The 19360-nt window shown below is 44.2% G+C and overlaps 1 protein-coding gene across 3 annotated transcripts in view; it reads left to right on the top strand.

The window, feature by feature from the left end:
- Positions 1 to 19360, top strand: part of KLHL23 (kelch like family member 23) — a 53559-nt gene that overhangs the window by 19747 nt on the left and 14452 nt on the right. For 2 of the 3 annotated variants that reach the window (XM_074399525.1, XM_074399523.1), the window contains exon 3: positions 16051 to 17265. In XM_074399525.1, the coding sequence (XP_074255626.1) occupies positions 16053 to 17265 (1213 nt within the window). In that variant the 5' untranslated portion in view covers positions 16051 to 16052. Of the gene's footprint in view, positions 1 to 14905; positions 15163 to 16050; positions 17266 to 19360 lie in introns of those variants that run through there. The other variant, XM_039469986.2, reaches the window with a different exon arrangement.

Genomic DNA, 19360 nt, shown 5'->3' with positions numbered 1-19360 from the left:
CATGGCAAACAGTATTGATGAGTGGAAGTAACCCATCAGGGTTGTGACAGAATTTGGGGCTGGTGATGAGTATGTCCACTCAGTACTAGCTTTGCTATACCAACTCAGAGTCTGAATTCTCCAGCCATGGTGTGCAAGTCTAGACCATGCAAAATGTCCACTCCCAGAATATATTCAGGTATGAGAGAGAAGAGAGACATACACAGTGTATAGGCAGAGAGCCAAGTGGCTGATGCCAAGATGCAGAGACACAGGTTTCACTTTCACTGCCAGCTTTCATAGCTGGTAATAACTGCAGCTCTGCCAGAAAACTTATCTGTGTTCTCATAAACTAGACTGCAGTCTGCAGCAGTATCTACCAGTGCAAAAACCCACTGCAACCCACTGTACATTAGTGGGGGACCAGTGGATTGCCAGCTTCACATATAGCCTCTGGGTGTCTGGTACCCCCTGCTGAGCCGGGCAACTCAGCCAGTTTCCTAATCATACAAGAAAGGCTCCATATCTCTGCCTGTCTGCAAATAGACCTTGAGTTGCAGCTTCCGGGCGGGAGTAGGTTGAACATTTCTTTGCTCTCCATTAGGCATTCTCTGGAATTGCTGCTCCAGGGACAATTGCCTCTACAGAGCCAATAATATTCCATTGGGTTGCCTGTCCGTTTTCTCTGGAGCAACCCCAGCTGCAAGTAAATCAATCCACATCTGCATGCAGGTCACCTACTGGGCCCCTTTTTATCACATGCGATGGTTACCTGCAGAGGGGGCACCTTCCCCTTCTTTACGGCATGGGTTCTCCGGTCCTGCCAATATTTTCTGCCTCCCCGAGGGCTGCCATAGCAGTAGTCACTTCATGTATGCAGCGCTCCACATTTGGGGTGAGAACAGCAGCTAAAGAGCCAAAAGCACTTGCGGGCATGGAGCCCAGCACAAGATCCTTCATGTGGGAGGTAAAGCATTCCTCATCTGGCCCCGGGTGTTTAGATCTAACACCCTGCTGCATACCCAGCTCTCAGAGTATTTCACCAAATCAGGGTATGATTGCCATTTACTCACAGTTTCTGGTGTCTTTCCGGCATCATTCCAAACAGTCCATATGGCTGCCATTAGCCACTCGATTACCATGTGATCACCTTGCCCTTGTGCTAACTGTCCTCATAGCTGCAGCTGTTGATGAAGGGAGGGGTGAGTTGTAATAGAAGCCAGCTTCTCCATCTCGGAGGTGGAGCAAGAAGTGCTGTCAGTTCCCTCAGACACTGTTGGCACTGTTTACTTAATTCCCGTAACTCAGTGGGGGTATAAGCACTATAAGAGGTATGTTCCACCACTGTGTGATGGTAAGGGAGTTCCCTGGGCTCGCTCCTGGGGTCCCATTGGCTGTTCATGGTCTACCTTCTGATGGATCACAGGGCAAACCCGAAGCAGAGGAGCCTTCTCCTCCTCAGCAGCAGACCCAATAGGAATGTCCGGCCAGGAAGATGGGCTGAAGGTTGCGCTGACAGCTGTTGCTAACTCCTGTTCCACGCTATTTATCTGGGCCTCTTAAGTGCCCTTCTTGCACCTGGAGGTCCTTTACCCCCAGGTTTTGCTCCAAGCTGTGCACTTGGGTCCCCAGCCACTGGGCTTGTGCCTGAAAGTCCTTTATCTGCGCTGTGTCCTGCAGGGACTGAGCCTGTACTTCATGTAGTGCAGTCAGAAATGCCCATCTGACTGCTGGCGAAGGTGTGTTCCTTCTTGGTGCTGTGAGCTTCCAGATGTTTCAGTGCCTTCTCCACACTCATGAAAGATCCATCCTCTGCCTCCCACGTTTCCACTGGGGCCCATCCAAGAAGCATCTCTGCCACAGGTTACCATAGCCCATGCTATGGCCACGTAGCCGACCCAGGAGCCTCAGGGGTTGAAGATCCACTCACCTCATCCTGCCAACTACACCAAGTATCATGCTCAGGTCAGGTTCCAGCCCAGGCTGAGGGCTGAGGGGAGTGGGTGGATGTGGGGCAGGGAGCTGGTAGAACACTTGAGACACAGCAGGTAGATGAGACGTGGCTTTCTTTATTCAGCAGCTCCCACACCTGCAGCTGCATGGCCTTCTGCAAAAACAAACAGCTCTGACTCTTTCTCTGGGTGCCAGCGCACTTACACAGTTTCAACAGGACAATTATACGCTTTCCAGACAATAGTGGCATAGAGCCAAATGATGGCCTTCCCATGTTACGACTACATGGCTGTGATAACAAGTGGAGTTATACGCCTGCACTCTAAACTTGCTGAGTCACGCAGGATGTAAACATCCTACCTTGGCCTGTTTTTGACCAAAGCACAGCCATATTTTTTACAGCCTTGTTTGCCATTTCTTAGTGTATTAGATCATACACTTGAACTTTACATATTGCTTAGTTTTCTTGTCTTTGAGGTAATTTCTTTTATCTGATCCTTTCAGAAATCTGTTTTTATTTTCATAACGCTCCTCTGACCTCACAGGTCCTCTCTAACCTTCAAGATCATCCCTGAACTAGACACTGTACTGTACGCAAAAGTCAAGTCACTGATTAGCCTTTTCATTTTTCTCTCATAAGCATTATCTTTCTCCTCTCTTCCTTTTTTCAGTCAATGTATTAGGACAGTATTTCTCTGGGAACTGTGTTAAAATGCCAGTTCTCTTTCAATAAGCTGGGGTGGGACTTGAGATTCTGCCTTTCTAACACATCCACAGGTTATGCTGATGCTGCTACTCCCTGGACCACACGTTCTGTAGCAAAGTATATTCCGTTGAAATGTGCTTTGTTAAAAAGTTTATTTAAATAACCTCTTTCCCACAACCCTAAGTAGTAGCAATCCACAGAATTGTGGTGAGTGTTGTGCTGGACACGTATTTACCTAATATGGGTGGCGCCGTGTTTGGGAGACAGAAGAGACCCGGAGCCAGCAAACGAGACACGGAGTTGCACTGGAGGCTTACATACAGGGGACAGAGTCCAGTGACAGCAGCCTGGACAGGATATCTGCATGGCCTAGTGATGGCAGACTGGGCAGAATAATCGCACTGCTTGCAAAACACATGCAGTTTATATACCATTTTCACCTAGCACCCTGCCCCTAACAACCTCCACCTGACAACCTCCTATTACCCCAAAACAAGGGAAGGGGTCTCAATGTACTGGCGAGTTCCATGAGAGGGGCTGGGGACTCAGATGTTTCTCATAGACAAAGAATGGCTCTCCAGGTTGGCCGCTCCCAGATAGCTTGGAACTCCCACCTGCATTCAGGTGCGTCTGCCATAGAGGTATTCTCAAGGTATGCTTCAGTTATTGCTATCAGGTGTGTTTCCCATACAGCAAGGCATGCTCCCAGGAATGCTCCCAGGACATATCTAAATTGTGCATTGCTACTACAAATACTTCATATACTTAGATGCCTCTTGATTAACTCATCTTGCTGAGACTAGCACCATTTCCTTTAAAGACAGTAGGAACCTGAAAGCAGGCTGGTCACGGTGGCTCATGCCTGTAATCCCAGCACTTTGGAAGGCTGAGGCGGGTAGATAATAAGGGCTGGAGTTCAAGACTAGCCTGGCCAAGATGGTAAAACCCCATCTCTACCAAAAATACAAAAAATTAGCTGGGCGTGGTGGTGGGCACCTGTAATCCCAGCTACTTGGGAGGCTGAGGCAGAGAATTGCTTGAACCTAGGAGGCAGAGGTTGCAGTGAACCGAGATGGCGCCACTACACTTCAGTCTGGGTGACAGAGCAAGACTCCATCTGAAGAAAAAAAAAAAGGAACCTGAAAGCAATCTTGACTGGCCCATAGATCGTCTGGGTGCCACAGAAATAATCTGAAAGTCAGTTCAACCCTTAATACTGAGTCCAATCTCACCCTGTCTAAATAAGCAGCCAAATGTGATCACTTTCGAGCTTACCTGCCACAGAATAACCTACCCTAGCTCCTGTGCCTACCCCAAAGAGGAAGTACTAGACACAAAAATAAACTCTAAGAGTAGGACCTGGTATACTATGTGCCTTAATGCAGCTTTCTCAACTTTGGTACCACAGGCATTTGAGGCGCGATTATTTCTTTGGTGGAGGAGGATGGGGGAAGAGTTTCCTGTGCAGTATAGGATATTTAGCAGCATCTCTGATCTCTACTCAGTAGCAGATGCCACTGCTATTGAGTAGAGATCAGAGATGCTGCTAAATATACTACAGTATATATTATAATACTGTATATATTATATTATATATTATATACCTACAGTATATATTAAAGAGTGGCTTCTCTTTCCTATAAAAAAATTTCCTTATCAAGTTTGTAGCCTTGTCACAGCACAACAATCATCATTTGAGTGTTTATTACTTTTGATGCCTAACTCAATCAAAAGTTAGGCATTTTTTTGTAATGCCTACTTTTACTTCTTGTGCTAGATACTTCTTGTGTTAGATACATATTTGATTATTTTCCTACCCAGGTATTATATGTTTATTGTGGCACACATCTATTTGCTTAAATCTGTATTTACATATTTATTTATTTGAGATGGAGTCTCATTCTGTCACCCAGGGAGCAGCGCAATGGTGTGATCTCGGCTCACTGCAACCTCCACCTCTCAGGTGATTCTCCTGTCTCTGTCTCCTGAGTAGCTGGGATTACTCAGGAGTGTGCACCACCATGCCCAGCTAGTTTTTGTATTTTTAGTAGAGATGGGGTTTCACCGTATTGGCCAGGCTGGTCTCAAACTCCTGACCTCGTGATCTGCCCACCTTGGTCTCCCAAAGTGCTGGGATTACAGGTGTGAGTCACCACACTTGGACTTAAATCTGCTTTTAAGGTCTTTTGTACACAAGCTACAATCATATCTCTATTCTCCTTGTTTTTAAATTTATATTTGATATCCATTAACTTTTACAGCATTTGAATGTTTTAGATCCTGATTGAAACTAGCCCTGAAGAAGAATTAGATATTTCTCTTTACAGTCTTACAAACTCCTTCAAGGGACAGCTGATAGATTGATAGGACAACAGCAGGCATGTATGAGATGGGGTATAGTGACTCTGTTAATAATGTGAGTGGTGTTGGAATTTATAGCAATCTCACTACTTAATACTGGATAATGCTTTTTTTTAGAAGATGGAAGAGTCCATTATTGACCTAATCACCCCAAAGTACATCTTCAGATGAGGACAGTTGTAGAGGACATGTGGTTAATAATGAATTGACCAAACCCTTTTACCTAATCCCATATCATTTTGTGTAACCTGTTGGATTTCTTTTTTAGGTAGGCAGTATAGTAGTTAGGTTGTAAATAGATTTTTTTTAAAGACAGGATCTCAGTCTGTCACTTAGGCTGGAGTGCAGTGATGCAAACTCGGCTCACTGCAGCCTCAAACTCCTGGGCTCAAGTGATCCTCCCACCTCAGCCTGCTGTGCTGCTAGGACCACAGATGTGTGCCACCATGCTTGACTAATTTTTTCATTTTTTTGTAGGGATTTAGTCTTGTCACATAGATTTTTAGATGTGCTCTCTAGGGCATATGGAGCAGTATGTTCTGAGCTAAAAGCTAAATCTATTCTACTTGTTTGTGTTGTACAAAATAAGGTCTGTGTGATGATGGTTCATATGGAAACAAAATATTAGCATGGATGTTTCCCAAACAGAATTCTCCAGAACTCCCAATTGTTTATGACAGATGTTACTTAGCAAAAAAATTAGTTTCTCTTTTATATCTAAGTAATACAGTTTCAGTCATGTAGCTAAACAAATAGCAAAAAAATATTTACAATTAAACTAAATACTGGTTGCTGCATGGACATTTATAATCAGTGTAAAATGGAAACCTTGCTCATTCACATTTTTGTTTTTGAGACAAGAGTCTTGCTCTGTCACCAGGCTGGAGTATAGTGGTGCGATCTCAGCTCACTGCAGCCTCTGCCTCCCGGGTTCAAGTGATTCTCCTGCCTCAGCCTCTTGAGTAGGTGGGACTACAGGTGTGCAACACCATGCCCAGCTAATTTTTGTATTTTTTTTTTTAAGTAGAGACAGGGTTTCACACTGTTGGCCAGGATGGTCTGGAACTCTTGACCTTGTGATACACCCACCTTGGCCTCCCAAAGTGCCAGGATTACAAGTGTGAGCCATGGCGTCCGGCCTCATTCACATTTTTCCTACCACTCTACAGTTGTACTCTGGATATTATTACATACTGCTATGGTTTGAATGTGTCCCCTCCAAAATTCAGATGTTGAAACTTAATGGTTGATGTGATGATACTATTAAGAGGTAGGGCTTTCAGGAGGTGATTAGGTCGTGAAGGCTTTTCACTTCCTGATTGGGATTAAGGCCCTTTTAAAAGAGGTTTCACAAAAGATTAAGCCAGCTTCCACCTTGTAAAGGATGGCCTTCCACCTTGAGAGGACTCAGCATTCTTCTCCTCTGAAGGATGCAGCAGTAAGGGCCATCTTAGAACCAGAAAGCTGCCCTCACCAGACAAGCACACCTGTCAGCACTATGGCCTTGGACTTCCCAGTCTCCAGAACTGTGACAAAATCACTTTCAGTTCCTTATAAATTAGCCAGATTAGTCAGTCTCCGTCCTCCCCTCCTTTCCCTCCCCTCTCCTCTTTTTTTTTTTTTTTTTTTTGAGATGAAGTCTCGCCCTGTCACCCAGGCTGGGGTGCAGTGGTGCAGTCTTGGCTCACTACAGCCTCCATCTCCCAGGTTCAAGTGATTCTCCTGCCTCAGCTTCCCAAGTAGCTGGGATTATAGGCGCCCACCACAATGCTTGGCTTTTTTTTTTTTTTTTCTATTTTTAGTAGAGATGGAGTTTAACCATGTTGGCCAGGCTGGTCTCGAACTTCTGACCTCAGCTGATCCACCCACCTTGGCCTCCCAAAGTGCTGAGATTATAGGTGTAAGCCACCATGCCTGGCCAGGCATTTTCTTCTAGCAGCCCAAAAATGACTAAGACATGTACCAAAATCACAACTCTTTTCACAACCAAGTTTAAGCAATATTTTATTATCCTCAGTTCAATATGAAAGTATATTTTTGGGGGGATTTTTTGACAACTTAGCCCTTTTCACATTTAAATCCAGAACACTATCTTATTGTACAATTTTTGGTACTAAAAATACTTCATTCAACAAATATTTTTGGGTACCTACTATGTGCAAAAAAACCAAAATAACTTGTGAAAGTATAAGAAGTGTAGGATTTGCTGGCTCATGCCTGTAATCCCAGAACTTTGGGAGGGCGGATCACAAGGTCAAGAGATCGAGACCATCATGGCCAACATGGTGAGATTCCCATCTCTACTAAAAATACAAAAATTAGCTGGACATGGTGGCACCTGCTTGTAGTTCCAGCTACTCAGAAGGCTGAGGCAAGAGAATCACTTGAACCCGGGAGGCGGAGGTTGCAGCAAGCCAAGATCATGCCACTGCACTCGAGCCTGGTGACAGAGCAAGACTCCATCTCAACAACAACAACAACAACAACAACAACAACAACAACAACAAAAGTAGGATTATATCTTACAAAGAATGATGTGCTTGAAAGAATTTACAATTTGATTGAAGAGGTGGGATGTGAACATATATAATACATAATATCAAGATATGCTTCATAAACATCTAATAATCAGCACACTAACAAAAGTACTTAAGAGGGGAAAAGATGATTACAGAGCACTGAGTTTTGTAATCAATCAGTTAATTGTGAAATAAGAGTAGACTTATAAAAGAGGTAAACAGTGGTTCATGCCTCAAAGCAAGCTTATCCAACCTGTGCCCATGGACTGCATGTGGCCCAGGATGGCTTTGAATGTGGCTCAACACAAATTTGCAAACTTTCTTAAAACATTATGGGATTTTTTTGCTTTTTTTTCTCTTTTTTGTTTAGCTCTTCAGTTATCATTAGTGTTAGTATATTTTCTATGTGGCCCAAGACAGTTCTTCTTTCAGTGTGGCCCAGGGAAGCAAAAGCATTGGACACTCCTGCCTTAAAGGATAAGAAGCATTTGGATAGATGAAAAGGAATCAACGGAACTTTCCAGATGATGTGAACAATACAAACTGAAATGGGAGTGAGCAGATTGCTCATTAGGTAGTGATGAGGTGGCTGGCTTGATGAAGTGAAGGGTTTAAATTGGGGAGTACTGGAATAAAGCTTTGTAAGTGGGATTTGGCCAATTTATGGTCTGGTTTGAAAGCTGATTAGAGAAGTTTGAACTTTTTCTTGGCAGCTCTTAGGAGCAAGTAAAGGAAAGTGATGTGGCTGTGCACGGTGGCTCATGCCTATAATCCCAGCACTTTAGGAGGCAGAGGTGGGCAGATCACTTGAGGGCAGGTGTTTGAGACCAGCCTGGGCAATATGGTGAAACCCTATCTCTACTAAAAATAAAAAAATTAGCCAGGTGTGGTGGCACACACCTGTAATCCCAGCATTTTGGGAGGCCAAGACAGGAGAATTGCTTGAATCTGGGAGGCAGAGATTGCAGTGAGCCGAGATCACACTATTGCACTCCAGCCTGGGCGACAAGAGCAAAACTCTGACTCAAAAAAAAAAAAAAAAAAAAAAAAGAAAAGAAAAGAAAAGGCGGGGCGGGGAGATGGGATGTGAGGAAAATGGTGTTTGGGGAGGATTAAAGATGGTGTACAACTTGCAGGGGAAGGAGAGAGACTGACACAGAAACGTTTTGCAGTAAACCAGATGAGAAGTGATAAAGACCTGCATAAGAGTGATGTCAGGGAGAATGAAAATGAAGGGATGGATAAACCAGATGCTTTGAATTTGAAAAATGAAAAACAGCACAAAACTTTTAGACCATATGCTGCAGGAGGGCAGTATCTGTGGATTAAGCCACCTATTCCATTTTTCTAAACAGCTATGTGCCCTTGAGCAAGTTTTTTGTTTTTTGTTTCTGAGACAGAGTCTCGCTCTGTCACCAGGCTGGAGTGCAGTGGCGATCTCGGCTCACTGCAGCCTCCACCTCCCAGTTTCAAGCAATTCTCCTGCCTCAGCCTCCTGAGTAGCTAGAACTACAGGCGTGAGCCACCACATTTAGCTAATTTTTGTTTTAGTTTTTGAGACACAGTCTCATTCTTTTGCCCAGGCTGGAGTGCAGTGGTGCAACCTCGGCTCACTGCAAACTCTGCCTCTCAGGTTCAAGCAATTCTCCTGCCTCAGCCTCCTGAGTAGCTGGGAATACAGGCACCCGCATCATGCCCAACTAATTTTTGTATACTTGTAGTAGAGATGGGGTTCACCATGTTGGCCTCGAACTCCTGACCTCAGGTGATCCACCTGCCTTGGCCTCCCAAAGTGTTGGGATTACAGGCATGAGCCACCGCGCCTGGCCTAATTTTTGTATTTTTAGTAGAGATGGAGTTTCACCATGTTGGCCAGGATGGTCTCCATCTCTTGACTTCATGATCTGCCCACCTCAGTCTCCCAAAATTCTGGGATTGCAGGCATAAGCCACTGCACCCGGCCCTCCCTTGAGCAAATTTTTAAAGAAATTCTGAGTCTTACTCTTAATCCAGTCAAGTTTTCATTTACACACAAATATTTATTGAGCATCTGTTACATGTTATGAACTATATGTAGCAATAAAGAAAACAAGAAAATTACTGCTTTCATGGAGCTAACATTCTAGTGGGAGAAACACAATAAGCAAAATATATAATATAAATGGTAATAAATACTATGAATTAAAATAAAGTAGGGATGGAGAATAGACAATAAAAATTATAATAGCAAAATTGTTTTTAACACATTGGTAAAAGAAGGTCTTGCTGGGAAGGTGGCATTTGAGCAAAAACCTAACGGAACCCCATAAGCACAGACAACTAAAGCAACAATGGATCACATCAAGTTAAAAGCTTCTGCACAGCAAAGGAAACAATGAACAGTGAAGAGACACACCGCAAAATGGAAGAGAATATTTGCTAACTATCCATCCGACAAGAGATCAATAACTACTATACTATAGGAAAAAATCTAATAAGTATAGACTAATAGTATAGAAAAAGCCCTAGTTTATTATCCTTCTGTCTTGTATTAATTTTATCTGGGATTGAGTTCTAGTTGTGGCACAAAAACATACTCCCAAATAAACTGCTATCTTTTAAATAGTAATAATACTCCCCCAAATAGTAATAGCCTAATTCCTGTTTGGGGACCAGGTCAGTGGTCTTTCAAATCTAATAAGTTTGAAAAACTGTGTACTCACTTCCATATTTTTAGATCGATATTGAAAACTTTTCATTGCAAGTTTAAATATCTGCCAAGGTTGTCATTTCCAACATGTTATAAATAATGATTTTATAATAGGCTGTTAAATAATACTTTTAAATCTATTTAGTAAAATCTAAGTATAGCCTGCTGGGCGCAGTGGCTCACATCTGTAATCCCAGCACTTTGGGAGGCCGAGGCAGGCAGATCACCGGAGGTTAGGAGTTCAAGACCAGCCTGGCCGATATGGTGAAACCCCATCTCAACCAAAAATACAAAACATTAGCTAGGTGTGGTGGTGTGCACCTGTAATCCCAGCTACTCAGGAGGCTGAGGCAGGGAGAATCGTGTGAACCAAGAGGTGGAGGTTGCAATGAGCTGAGATCATGCCATTGTACTCCAGCCCGGGTGACAGTGCAAGACTCTGTCTCAAAAAAAAATAAAAGACCAGACTGGTCTTGAACTCCTGACCTCCTGATCCACCACTTCATCCTCTCGAAGTGCTGGGATTACCACCGCGCCCGCCCCCCGCCTTTTTTTTTTTTTAACTTGGCAGCAACTTGTTAATCCAGTATGTAAATGAAGTATGCTAAATGTTCTGTCTATACCCATCATCTACACACATTGATAATCATATCACAGCATATCAAACATTTAATGGCATGACTGTACTTAGCGGAAAGATGTACTAGTAAGGAAAAAATTATAAATAAAATCATTATTTTTAGAATGAGGAGTCCTTTGAAAGCTGAAGTGTGATGTCAATAAGGCATCTAGCTCCAGGCCAAGCTTAGTGTCTGCCAAATCATTTATGTCTCATTTCCATGATGGCACTTTATTTCTTTAAGACTTGGAACCACAGATGGCACATCTGTTTTCTTTTTTTTTCTTATTTTTCTTTTCTAATTCTATGTTTATATGAGTATATGAGAGGCACATCTGTTTTCTTGAACAGTATCATTAATTTATTTGACTTATGAATGCTAATTATATGTTTCTGAATGATCAAATCTATCAGCATTCGCAGTGGTCTCTTTGATAGCATAGGGTAAAGAGGAACTATTCCAGGCAATACCCTTCAGGATCTGCTCTCTCTTGGCAAAGTGAAGTAGAATGGTCTAATATGTAATATACACTGATACACACATTTAAGCAATAATTCACAACCAAGGAACATCAGGCAATGAAAGCAAGAGTTTTAATTGGTTCATGCAGCAATCTGAAATAACTGCACAAATGACAATATAGTAAATTCTATTACTCATGAATCATTTATTATTATATGTAGTTATGATTCTAGAAGCCCTTAATCTAAGTTAGATGGAGCCTATATATATATATATATATACATATATATATACACACACATATATATATACACACACACATACATATGCACATATATACATACATATACACATATACATACACATATGCATATATCAACATATATATATGTGTGTGTATATATATATTTTTAAACAGAGTTTTGCTCTTGTTGCCCAGGCTGGAGTGCAATGGTGTGATCTTGGCTCACCGAAACCTCTGCCTCCCAGGTTCAAGTGATTCTCCTGCCTCAGCCTCCCAAGTAGCTGGGATTATAAGCATGCACTACCACACCCGGCTAATTTTGTATTTTAGTAGAGACGGGGTTTCTCCATATTAGTCAGGCTGGTTTCAAACTCCCAACCTCAGGTGATCCACTCGCCTCAGCCTCCCAAAGTGCCGGTATTACAGGCGTGAGCCACTGCAGCCGCTCGAGCCTATATATTTTTTTTTTTTTTGAGACGGAGTTTTGCTCTTGTTACCCAGGCTGGAGTGCAATGGCACAACCTCAGCTCACCGCAACCTCCGCCTCCTGGGTTCAGGCAATTCTCCTGCCTCAGCCTCCTGAGTAGCTGGGATTACAGGCGTGCGCCACCATGCCCAGCTAATGTTTTGTATTTTTAGTAGAGACGGGGTTTCACCATGTGGACCAGGATGGTCTCGATCTCTTGACCTCGTGATCCACCCTCCTCGGCCTCCCAAAGTGCTGGGATTACAGGCTTGAGCCACCGCGCCCGGCCGCCTATATTTTTTTTATACACTAAAGTTGGCAAACAGTAACTAGAGCTACAAAAACAGCCATCTCTACACTTCAGTGACAAAAATGGCGAGAAGGCTCCTTTAATCAGTCACAATTGTGTCCTTGAATGGCAACACTGCCAAGAGTATCACTATCAGTTATGAAGGACAAGCTATAATTACTATTAACTATAAATTTCACAATTTCTGAAGACATGTTAAGAAGATGCCAATTTCCAAATTAAGGTTGTGATGCAGAATTAAGTGTAAATATTCTTTCAGTATAGTAGCTAACATTTATATACCAAGTCCTAAGTGCTTCATTATTAATTTGTCTTTCCAGTAACCTTAGGTTAGGTTGAGAAGGTATGGATGTTGTCTGTGTCTTACAGATCCAAAGACTAAGGATCAGAGTTCAGTAATTTGTGAGAGGCTACATGTTAGATAAGTGGCAGAGATGAGCCTTAAACCTGAAACTAAATCTCACACAATTTCCTTTTCTACTAAAGTGTTTACCAGATGTTGGGATGTGAAACTTTCATCTTTCTTTCTTTTGGGTCCAACACATTCTCTTATTTGTGCATTAAGAATCGCCTGCTGCCCTTGATTAGAATGATTCCTAGGTCTCCACCCCATGGAAGTCTTCTCATGGGGTATGGTAGTTGTGGGGGGCCGCATAACCAGCATCCCACATAATTCAATTAAGATGAATTTATTTGTGGAATTAAACTAAAGCCACCCACAGAAGAACAAATAGATGCTATTTATTCAGAGCTTGCTGTAGAAGAGAGTCCCAAGTCACCATCACTTGACTTTGTCAGAGGCTCAAAGGTGGGCAGAGAAGTGGGAAAGCTTTATAGAATTGAAGAAAAGCCCCAGCTATGCTCTGATGGGAAGTTGTTGCCATGGGAAAGCTGCAGGTGGGCTGCTAGAAGCGTGGGTATCTTATGTGATTGGCTTGTGAAACATATTTGGCTTTCTTTGGTTGGTGCTAAGGTGGAAGTAGGGGTAAACAGGGAAGTTGCACTTTGGAAAGCCCAGGCAGGAGTATCGGTTGAGTCTAGGAGTTTTAGACCAGCCTGGGCAACATAGTGGGACCATGTCTCTGAAAAAAATCTTAAAAATTTAAAATATTGCACACCTGGGCTGGACACGGTGGCTCACACCTGTATGCCAGCACTTTGGGAGGCCTAGGCGGGTGGATCATGAAGTCAAGAGGTCGAGACCAGTCTGGCCGATATGGTGAAACCCCGTCTTTACTAAAAATACAAAAATTAGCTGGGAGTGGTGGCATGTGTCTGTAGTCCCAGCTACTCAGGAGGCTGAGGCAGGAGAAATGCTTGAACCTGGGAGCCGGAAGCTGCAGTGAGTCGAGATTGTGCCATTGCACTCTAGCCTGGCAATAGAATAAGACTCCCTCTCAAAAAAGTAAAAAATAAAAAAATAAAAATAAAATAATAAATAAAATAAAAAATTGCACACGTGTAGTCCTAGGTACCTGGGAGGCTGAGGCAGGAGGATCTCTTGAGCCCAGGAGATCGAAACTGCAGTGAACTGTGATCGTGCCACTACATTCCAGCCTGGGCAACATAGCAAGACCCTGTCAGAAAGAAAGAAAGAAAAGAAAGGAAAGAAAGAAAAGAAAAGAAAGAAAAGAAAAATAGGGAAATTGGCAATCCTTGACTACTTCCTGACTGTTCCGGTTCAGCTGCTGCCAAGGTTGTGGTCTGGCTTCTTGGGCTTCTGTGGTTCAGAGTTCTGTTGTCATATACTATGTGGCCATTCATGTATATTCTGTCTCTGAGACCGTACTCTGGGAAACACGTGGTCCTCTGGTGGTAGTGAAGGTCTCTGTGAGCTAGGGCCCATCTGTCAACACTCGATCACTAGTGCTTATCCCTATCAGGCACTCGAAGCACATAATAAAATCTTGCGAATGAATGATACATGAACATATTTGATACTGGCTTTTGTTAAAACAAAAAAATGAACTTTGTGTTCCACATAGACATCTGTGACTAGACTGGCTGTCACCAGAAAGGCTGCTCTTTCCAGCTACCGTGCTCTAAATACAGTAACGTGAATCCTAGCACGACCGGACTTCGCCTTGGCCCCGGCTGCCCTCAGTTTTTCTGAAAGCTCCGGCTTAACCGCTGACGTGCCCACCAGCCCCAAGGCTCCCTCCTGAGTGCTCTGCTGGGGGTGGGATGGCGTTTGTGGGAAAGGGCGGCTACTTCTGGCGTTTCGAAGGCGCCTCCAATCCCTGACCTTTAGTCGTGCCGCATTCTCTCCACTCTTTTCCCCCTTCTCTGTCCTCACAATTGGGCCCTGGGCTGGTAAGAGCTACTGAGGGAGGGGAAAGTGTAGACACACACGCACGCACACGCGCGCGCGCATACACAGACACACTCATACATGGTGTTAACAATTCAGGACTCAGAGTTTATCTAAGACTCTCGACCAGGGTGAGAGAGCGCGGAAAAGAGAGAGCGCCAAGGAAGGGGAGAGAGCGCCAAGGAAGGGGAAAGCGGCGGCGCGGCGGCGAAGCCATCCCACCTGCTGTGGGGGGCGCCACCGGGGAGGGGCCGAGCCGCGCGCACGCCCGCACGCCCGCACGCCCCGCCCCGTTCGCCGAGCGGCCCGGCGACGGGGGAGTTCCCGCGAGTGGCCTCGTGCCCAGACTGTGCGGGGGGCTGTTCGGGTGGAGGCCGGGGAGCAGCCGGGACACCAAAATAGGAGTGCTTGTGGGCTGGAGCCGCACTAGCTGGCGGCCTCGGCGCGCCTCTTCCAAAGATGGTCAGAGGGGCCAGAGGCGCCCCAGCTCCGGCTCGCTGCTAGCCCGCTGGCCAGCGCCGCGTCCCGAGCCCCGGCGGGAGGTAGGTGCGGTGCATACCTGCCGCCCGAGGTTGGCGTGCGGGGAGCAAGTGGGGCCGGGCGCGGAGAGCGAGGCTGCGCGGGAGAGAAGAGCAGACAATGGCTGCGCGGGCTCCGGGCCGGGCCGAACGCGTTGCGCGGGGGCTGTCTGCGGCGTCCTTCCCACACCTGCGCTGAGCGCCCGGCAGAGGGACTCGGGCACCGGGCCCGCCGGCGGCACGCGGCGCCCTCGAGTCCGGCCCCGCGCCTGGCCCCGGGGCGGGGCGGTCTCCTGGCGGGAACGTGGGCCGGGGCCCAGGCGCGGGACGCGCGGAAACCCTTGCGGCGGGCGCGGGGGAGGGGGCGCGGGCTGCAGGGGCTGCGACCGGAAGCCTTCCTTTCTCTCCTTCCTTAAGCGAAAGGGCGAAGGATTTTCCTTTGCTGAGATCTCTTCTTGTCCACTTATATTTCCATCATCCCTTTTTGGCATTTCGATGTGATTTGAAAGGGAGACGGAGCTCGGATAAAAGGTTGAATGGGGGTCGAGCCAGGACAGCTGAGGTCCGGCCTCGAGTGGGGTGACCCTCGGACACTTGCCTTGCCGAGTGTGGGATCTCATCTCCGACCACCAGGCCAGGGTAGACTGCGGTGAATGGAATAGCAAATCAGTAGTCTCAAAAGGACTACTGAAAAATCCGGGGGGCCTCATTTTGAGCTCTGAGCTACCCTGAGTTTAAATTGACAGCCGTATAAATGATCAAACTGTCCATCCACATTTTGCATTTATCATTTAGAATGCTGAACTTAGTCCAGTTTTGGAGTATATCCGATGCTAGTCAGTTATTTAGCGTTGATTATTTAAGATAATGGGCAAAATTGAAAACACGTTTCTTATTTCATATTTATTGCAGCCATGGCTCTAAAAGGACAAGAAGATTATATTTATCTTTTCAAGGATTCAACACATCCAGTGGATTTTCTGGATGCATTCAGAACATTTTACTTGGATGGATTATTTACTGATATTACGCTTCAGTGCCCTTCAGGCATAATCTTCCATTGTCACCGAGCTGTTTTAGCTGCTTGCAGCAATTATTTTAAGGCAATGTTCACAGCTGACATGAAGGAAAAATTTAAAAATAAAATAAAACTCTCTGGCATCCACCATGATGTTCTGGAAGGCCTTGTAAATTATGCGTACACTTCCCAAATTGAAATAACTAAAAGAAATGTTCAGAGCCTGCTTGAGGCAGCAGATCTGCTACAGTTCCTTTCAGTAAAGAAGGCTTGTGAGCGGTTTTTGGTAAGGCACTTGGATATTGATAATTGTATTGGAATGCACTCCTTTGCAGAATTTCATGTGTGTCCAGAACTAGAGAAGGAATCTCGAAGAATTCTATGTTCAAAGTTTAAGGAAGTGTGGCAACAAGAAGAATTTCTGGAAATCAGCCTTGAAAAGTTTCTCTTTATCTTGTCCAGAAAGAATCTCAGTGTTTGGAAAGAAGAAGCTATCATAGAGCCAGTTATTAAGTGGACTGCTCATGATGTAGAAAATCGAATTGAATGCCTATATAATCTACTAAGCTATATCAACATTGATATAGATCCGGTGTACTTAAAAACAGCCTTAGGCCTTCAAAGAAGCTGCCTGCTAACTGAAAATAAGATCCGATCTCTAATATACAATGCCTTGAATCCCATGCATAAAGAGATTTCCCAGAGGTCCACAGCCACAATGTATATAATTGGAGGCTATTACTGGCATCCTTTATCAGAGGTTCACATATGGGATCCTTTGACAAATGTTTGGATTCAGGGAGCAGAAATACCAGATTATACCAGGGAGAGCTACGGGGTTACATGTTTAGGACCCAACATTTATGTAACTGGGGGCTACAGGACGGATAACATAGAAGCTCTTGACACAGTGTGGATATATAACAGTGAAAGTGACGAATGGACAGAAGGTTTACCAATGCTCAATGCCAGGTATTACCACTGTGCAGTCACCTTGGGTGGCTGTGTCTATACTTTAGGTGGTTACAGAAAAGGGGCTCCAGCAGAAGAGGCTGAGTTCTATGATCCATTAAAAGAGAAATGGATTCCTATTGCAAATATGATTAAAGGTAAGTGGAGATCATGTTTATTTTGTATTTTTTAGGTGTCTGGGGCCAGGCCAGCGGTCTCACTTCTCTAGAATTTATCACTTTTGAATGCTATCTAGGAACTATAGTGGATTATACAAATAATGCTGCACAGAATGTTCCAGATAAAAACAGTGTTTCATAGTTCCCAACTTGTTTGAGAGTTAAGAGAATTTATATTTAAGTCAAGGGCTAGATGAAGAGACAAATCTGGACAGTTTTCATTTTTTCATATTCTTAAAATTGAAATATTTTAATTTTTGCTTTTAACTGTTCAGCGTTTTTCCTCTCAAAATATGCGATCAGCTCTTGTCCTTCATTAAAACCTTGGAAGTTTTGGTCCCTACAGGATGTAACAAAGTACATTGTTCCAGGAACTAGAGACAACCTCTGCTTTTGCAATTCAGTCCTCTCTGAGAGGGACAGACAACATACCCTCCCTCATGTGGCCCACGGAACCTGGCAAACCCCTGGGTCTCAGTATCCGTATGATATTTTCTGTTGTGTTTGGCGATTTGTCTGTTAGCCTTGCTCTCCTCTCCCAGTGGAAAAATAGTTAAACCAGAATCTTACTTCATTGTATTTATTCATTGGTGCTGAGGAGTTGTACAAAAACAACTGGTAGGTTGTTACCAAATTTGTATCATTTTGTCCCAAATGTTTCTTCCCAGGCTGTTCTGTTTCTTTTTTAATGCTAGTGAGAGTGTGGGAATTTGACCTGGTCTGGAAATTTGACCTGGTATGATCTTTGGATGACAGGCAGGAAGCTGAGAGGCAGAACAATCTTGAGACGCTGCCTCTGAAGCTAAACCGCCTGCATCCAGATCCCTGCTTTCCTCTTACTTGCTGATGAGCTCTGGCAAATTGTTTAATCACCCTGTGCCCCCATTTTGCCATCTGTACGATGGGGATGACAATGCCTAGTCTTGGATCATGGAGAAGATTAAATGAATCTATGCTTGTGAAGTGCCTAGAACAGTGTCTGACAGAGAGTAAGCATGCTGTAAATGTTAGGTATGATTGTCCTGAACGTTAGTATTTTAGGACATGTCAGCTCTGATAGAGCAGAAATTAATTTCGTATTAAGTTGTGACCACTCTTACGCCAGGGTGGGAGAAGGTAGTGGAAAGCCTGGTGCTGTTGCTGCACTGGTTTTTGGCTTTGCCTGAGACTTACCACTACTTGCTGATTCCAGGAGGGCTCTGAATGTCCTGACCCCTCCTGCAAAAGAAAAAAGGAAAGTCTGCATATTTTAGCAACTATTATAAACTAGCATACATTTCTGATTCTGTTTTTTAAGGATAATGTAACAGTTTCAGTGGTTTTGTGGCTCAGAATATATTTCCTCTTTTTTTTTTTTGAGATGGAGTCTCACTCTTACCCAGGTTGGAGTGCAGTGGTGTGATCTCAGCTCACTGCAACCTCTACCTCCAAAGTTCAAGCAATTCTCCTGTCTCAGCCTTCTTAGTAGCTGGGATTACAGACATGTGCCACCACACCTAGCTAATTTTTATATTTTTACCAGAGACGGGATTTCACCGCGTTGGCCAGGCTAGTCTTGAACTCCTGACCTCAAGTGATCTGCCCACCTTAGCCTCCCAGAGTGCTGGGATTATAAGCCTGGGTTCAGAGTATATTTCTTTGAGAATGAAAGCTTATTACTTCACTGAAATTTTAAAAATTTATATTTAGAACAGTGCTTGCTGAAAAAAAAAATATGCTGCGATGGTGTATCTACTGTGAAATGAAAGCCATATGTGTGCTTGCCTTAACCTTGAGTAGAGTAGGAGACCTTCTTACCTCGGAGTCCTCCCTCACCTGATAACTGTGTCTGAAATTCCAGTTTTATACTTTGAACTCAAAGCTTTGATTCTTGTTTATGTCTTTGATTCTTGTTATGTCATCCCAGGGAGAGGTAACCCTTTGCCAGTTCTCGGCAGTTTTGACTAATACTTGTTTTGGTGGGTGGGCTCATACAGAAAATTTTTTAAACAACTTTTTAAATTTATTTTTTCATTTTTTATAATAGAAATGGGGTCTCACTATGTTGCCGAGGCTGGTCTTGAACCCCTGGCCT

The sequence above is a fragment of the Saimiri boliviensis genome, chromosome 5, assembly GCF_048565385.1.
Source record: "Saimiri boliviensis isolate mSaiBol1 chromosome 5, mSaiBol1.pri, whole genome shotgun sequence".
NCBI lineage: Eukaryota > Metazoa > Chordata > Mammalia > Primates > Cebidae > Saimiri > Saimiri boliviensis.
Note: the sequence above shows the minus strand (reverse complement) of the source record. Positions and strands in the feature narration are given on the sequence as shown.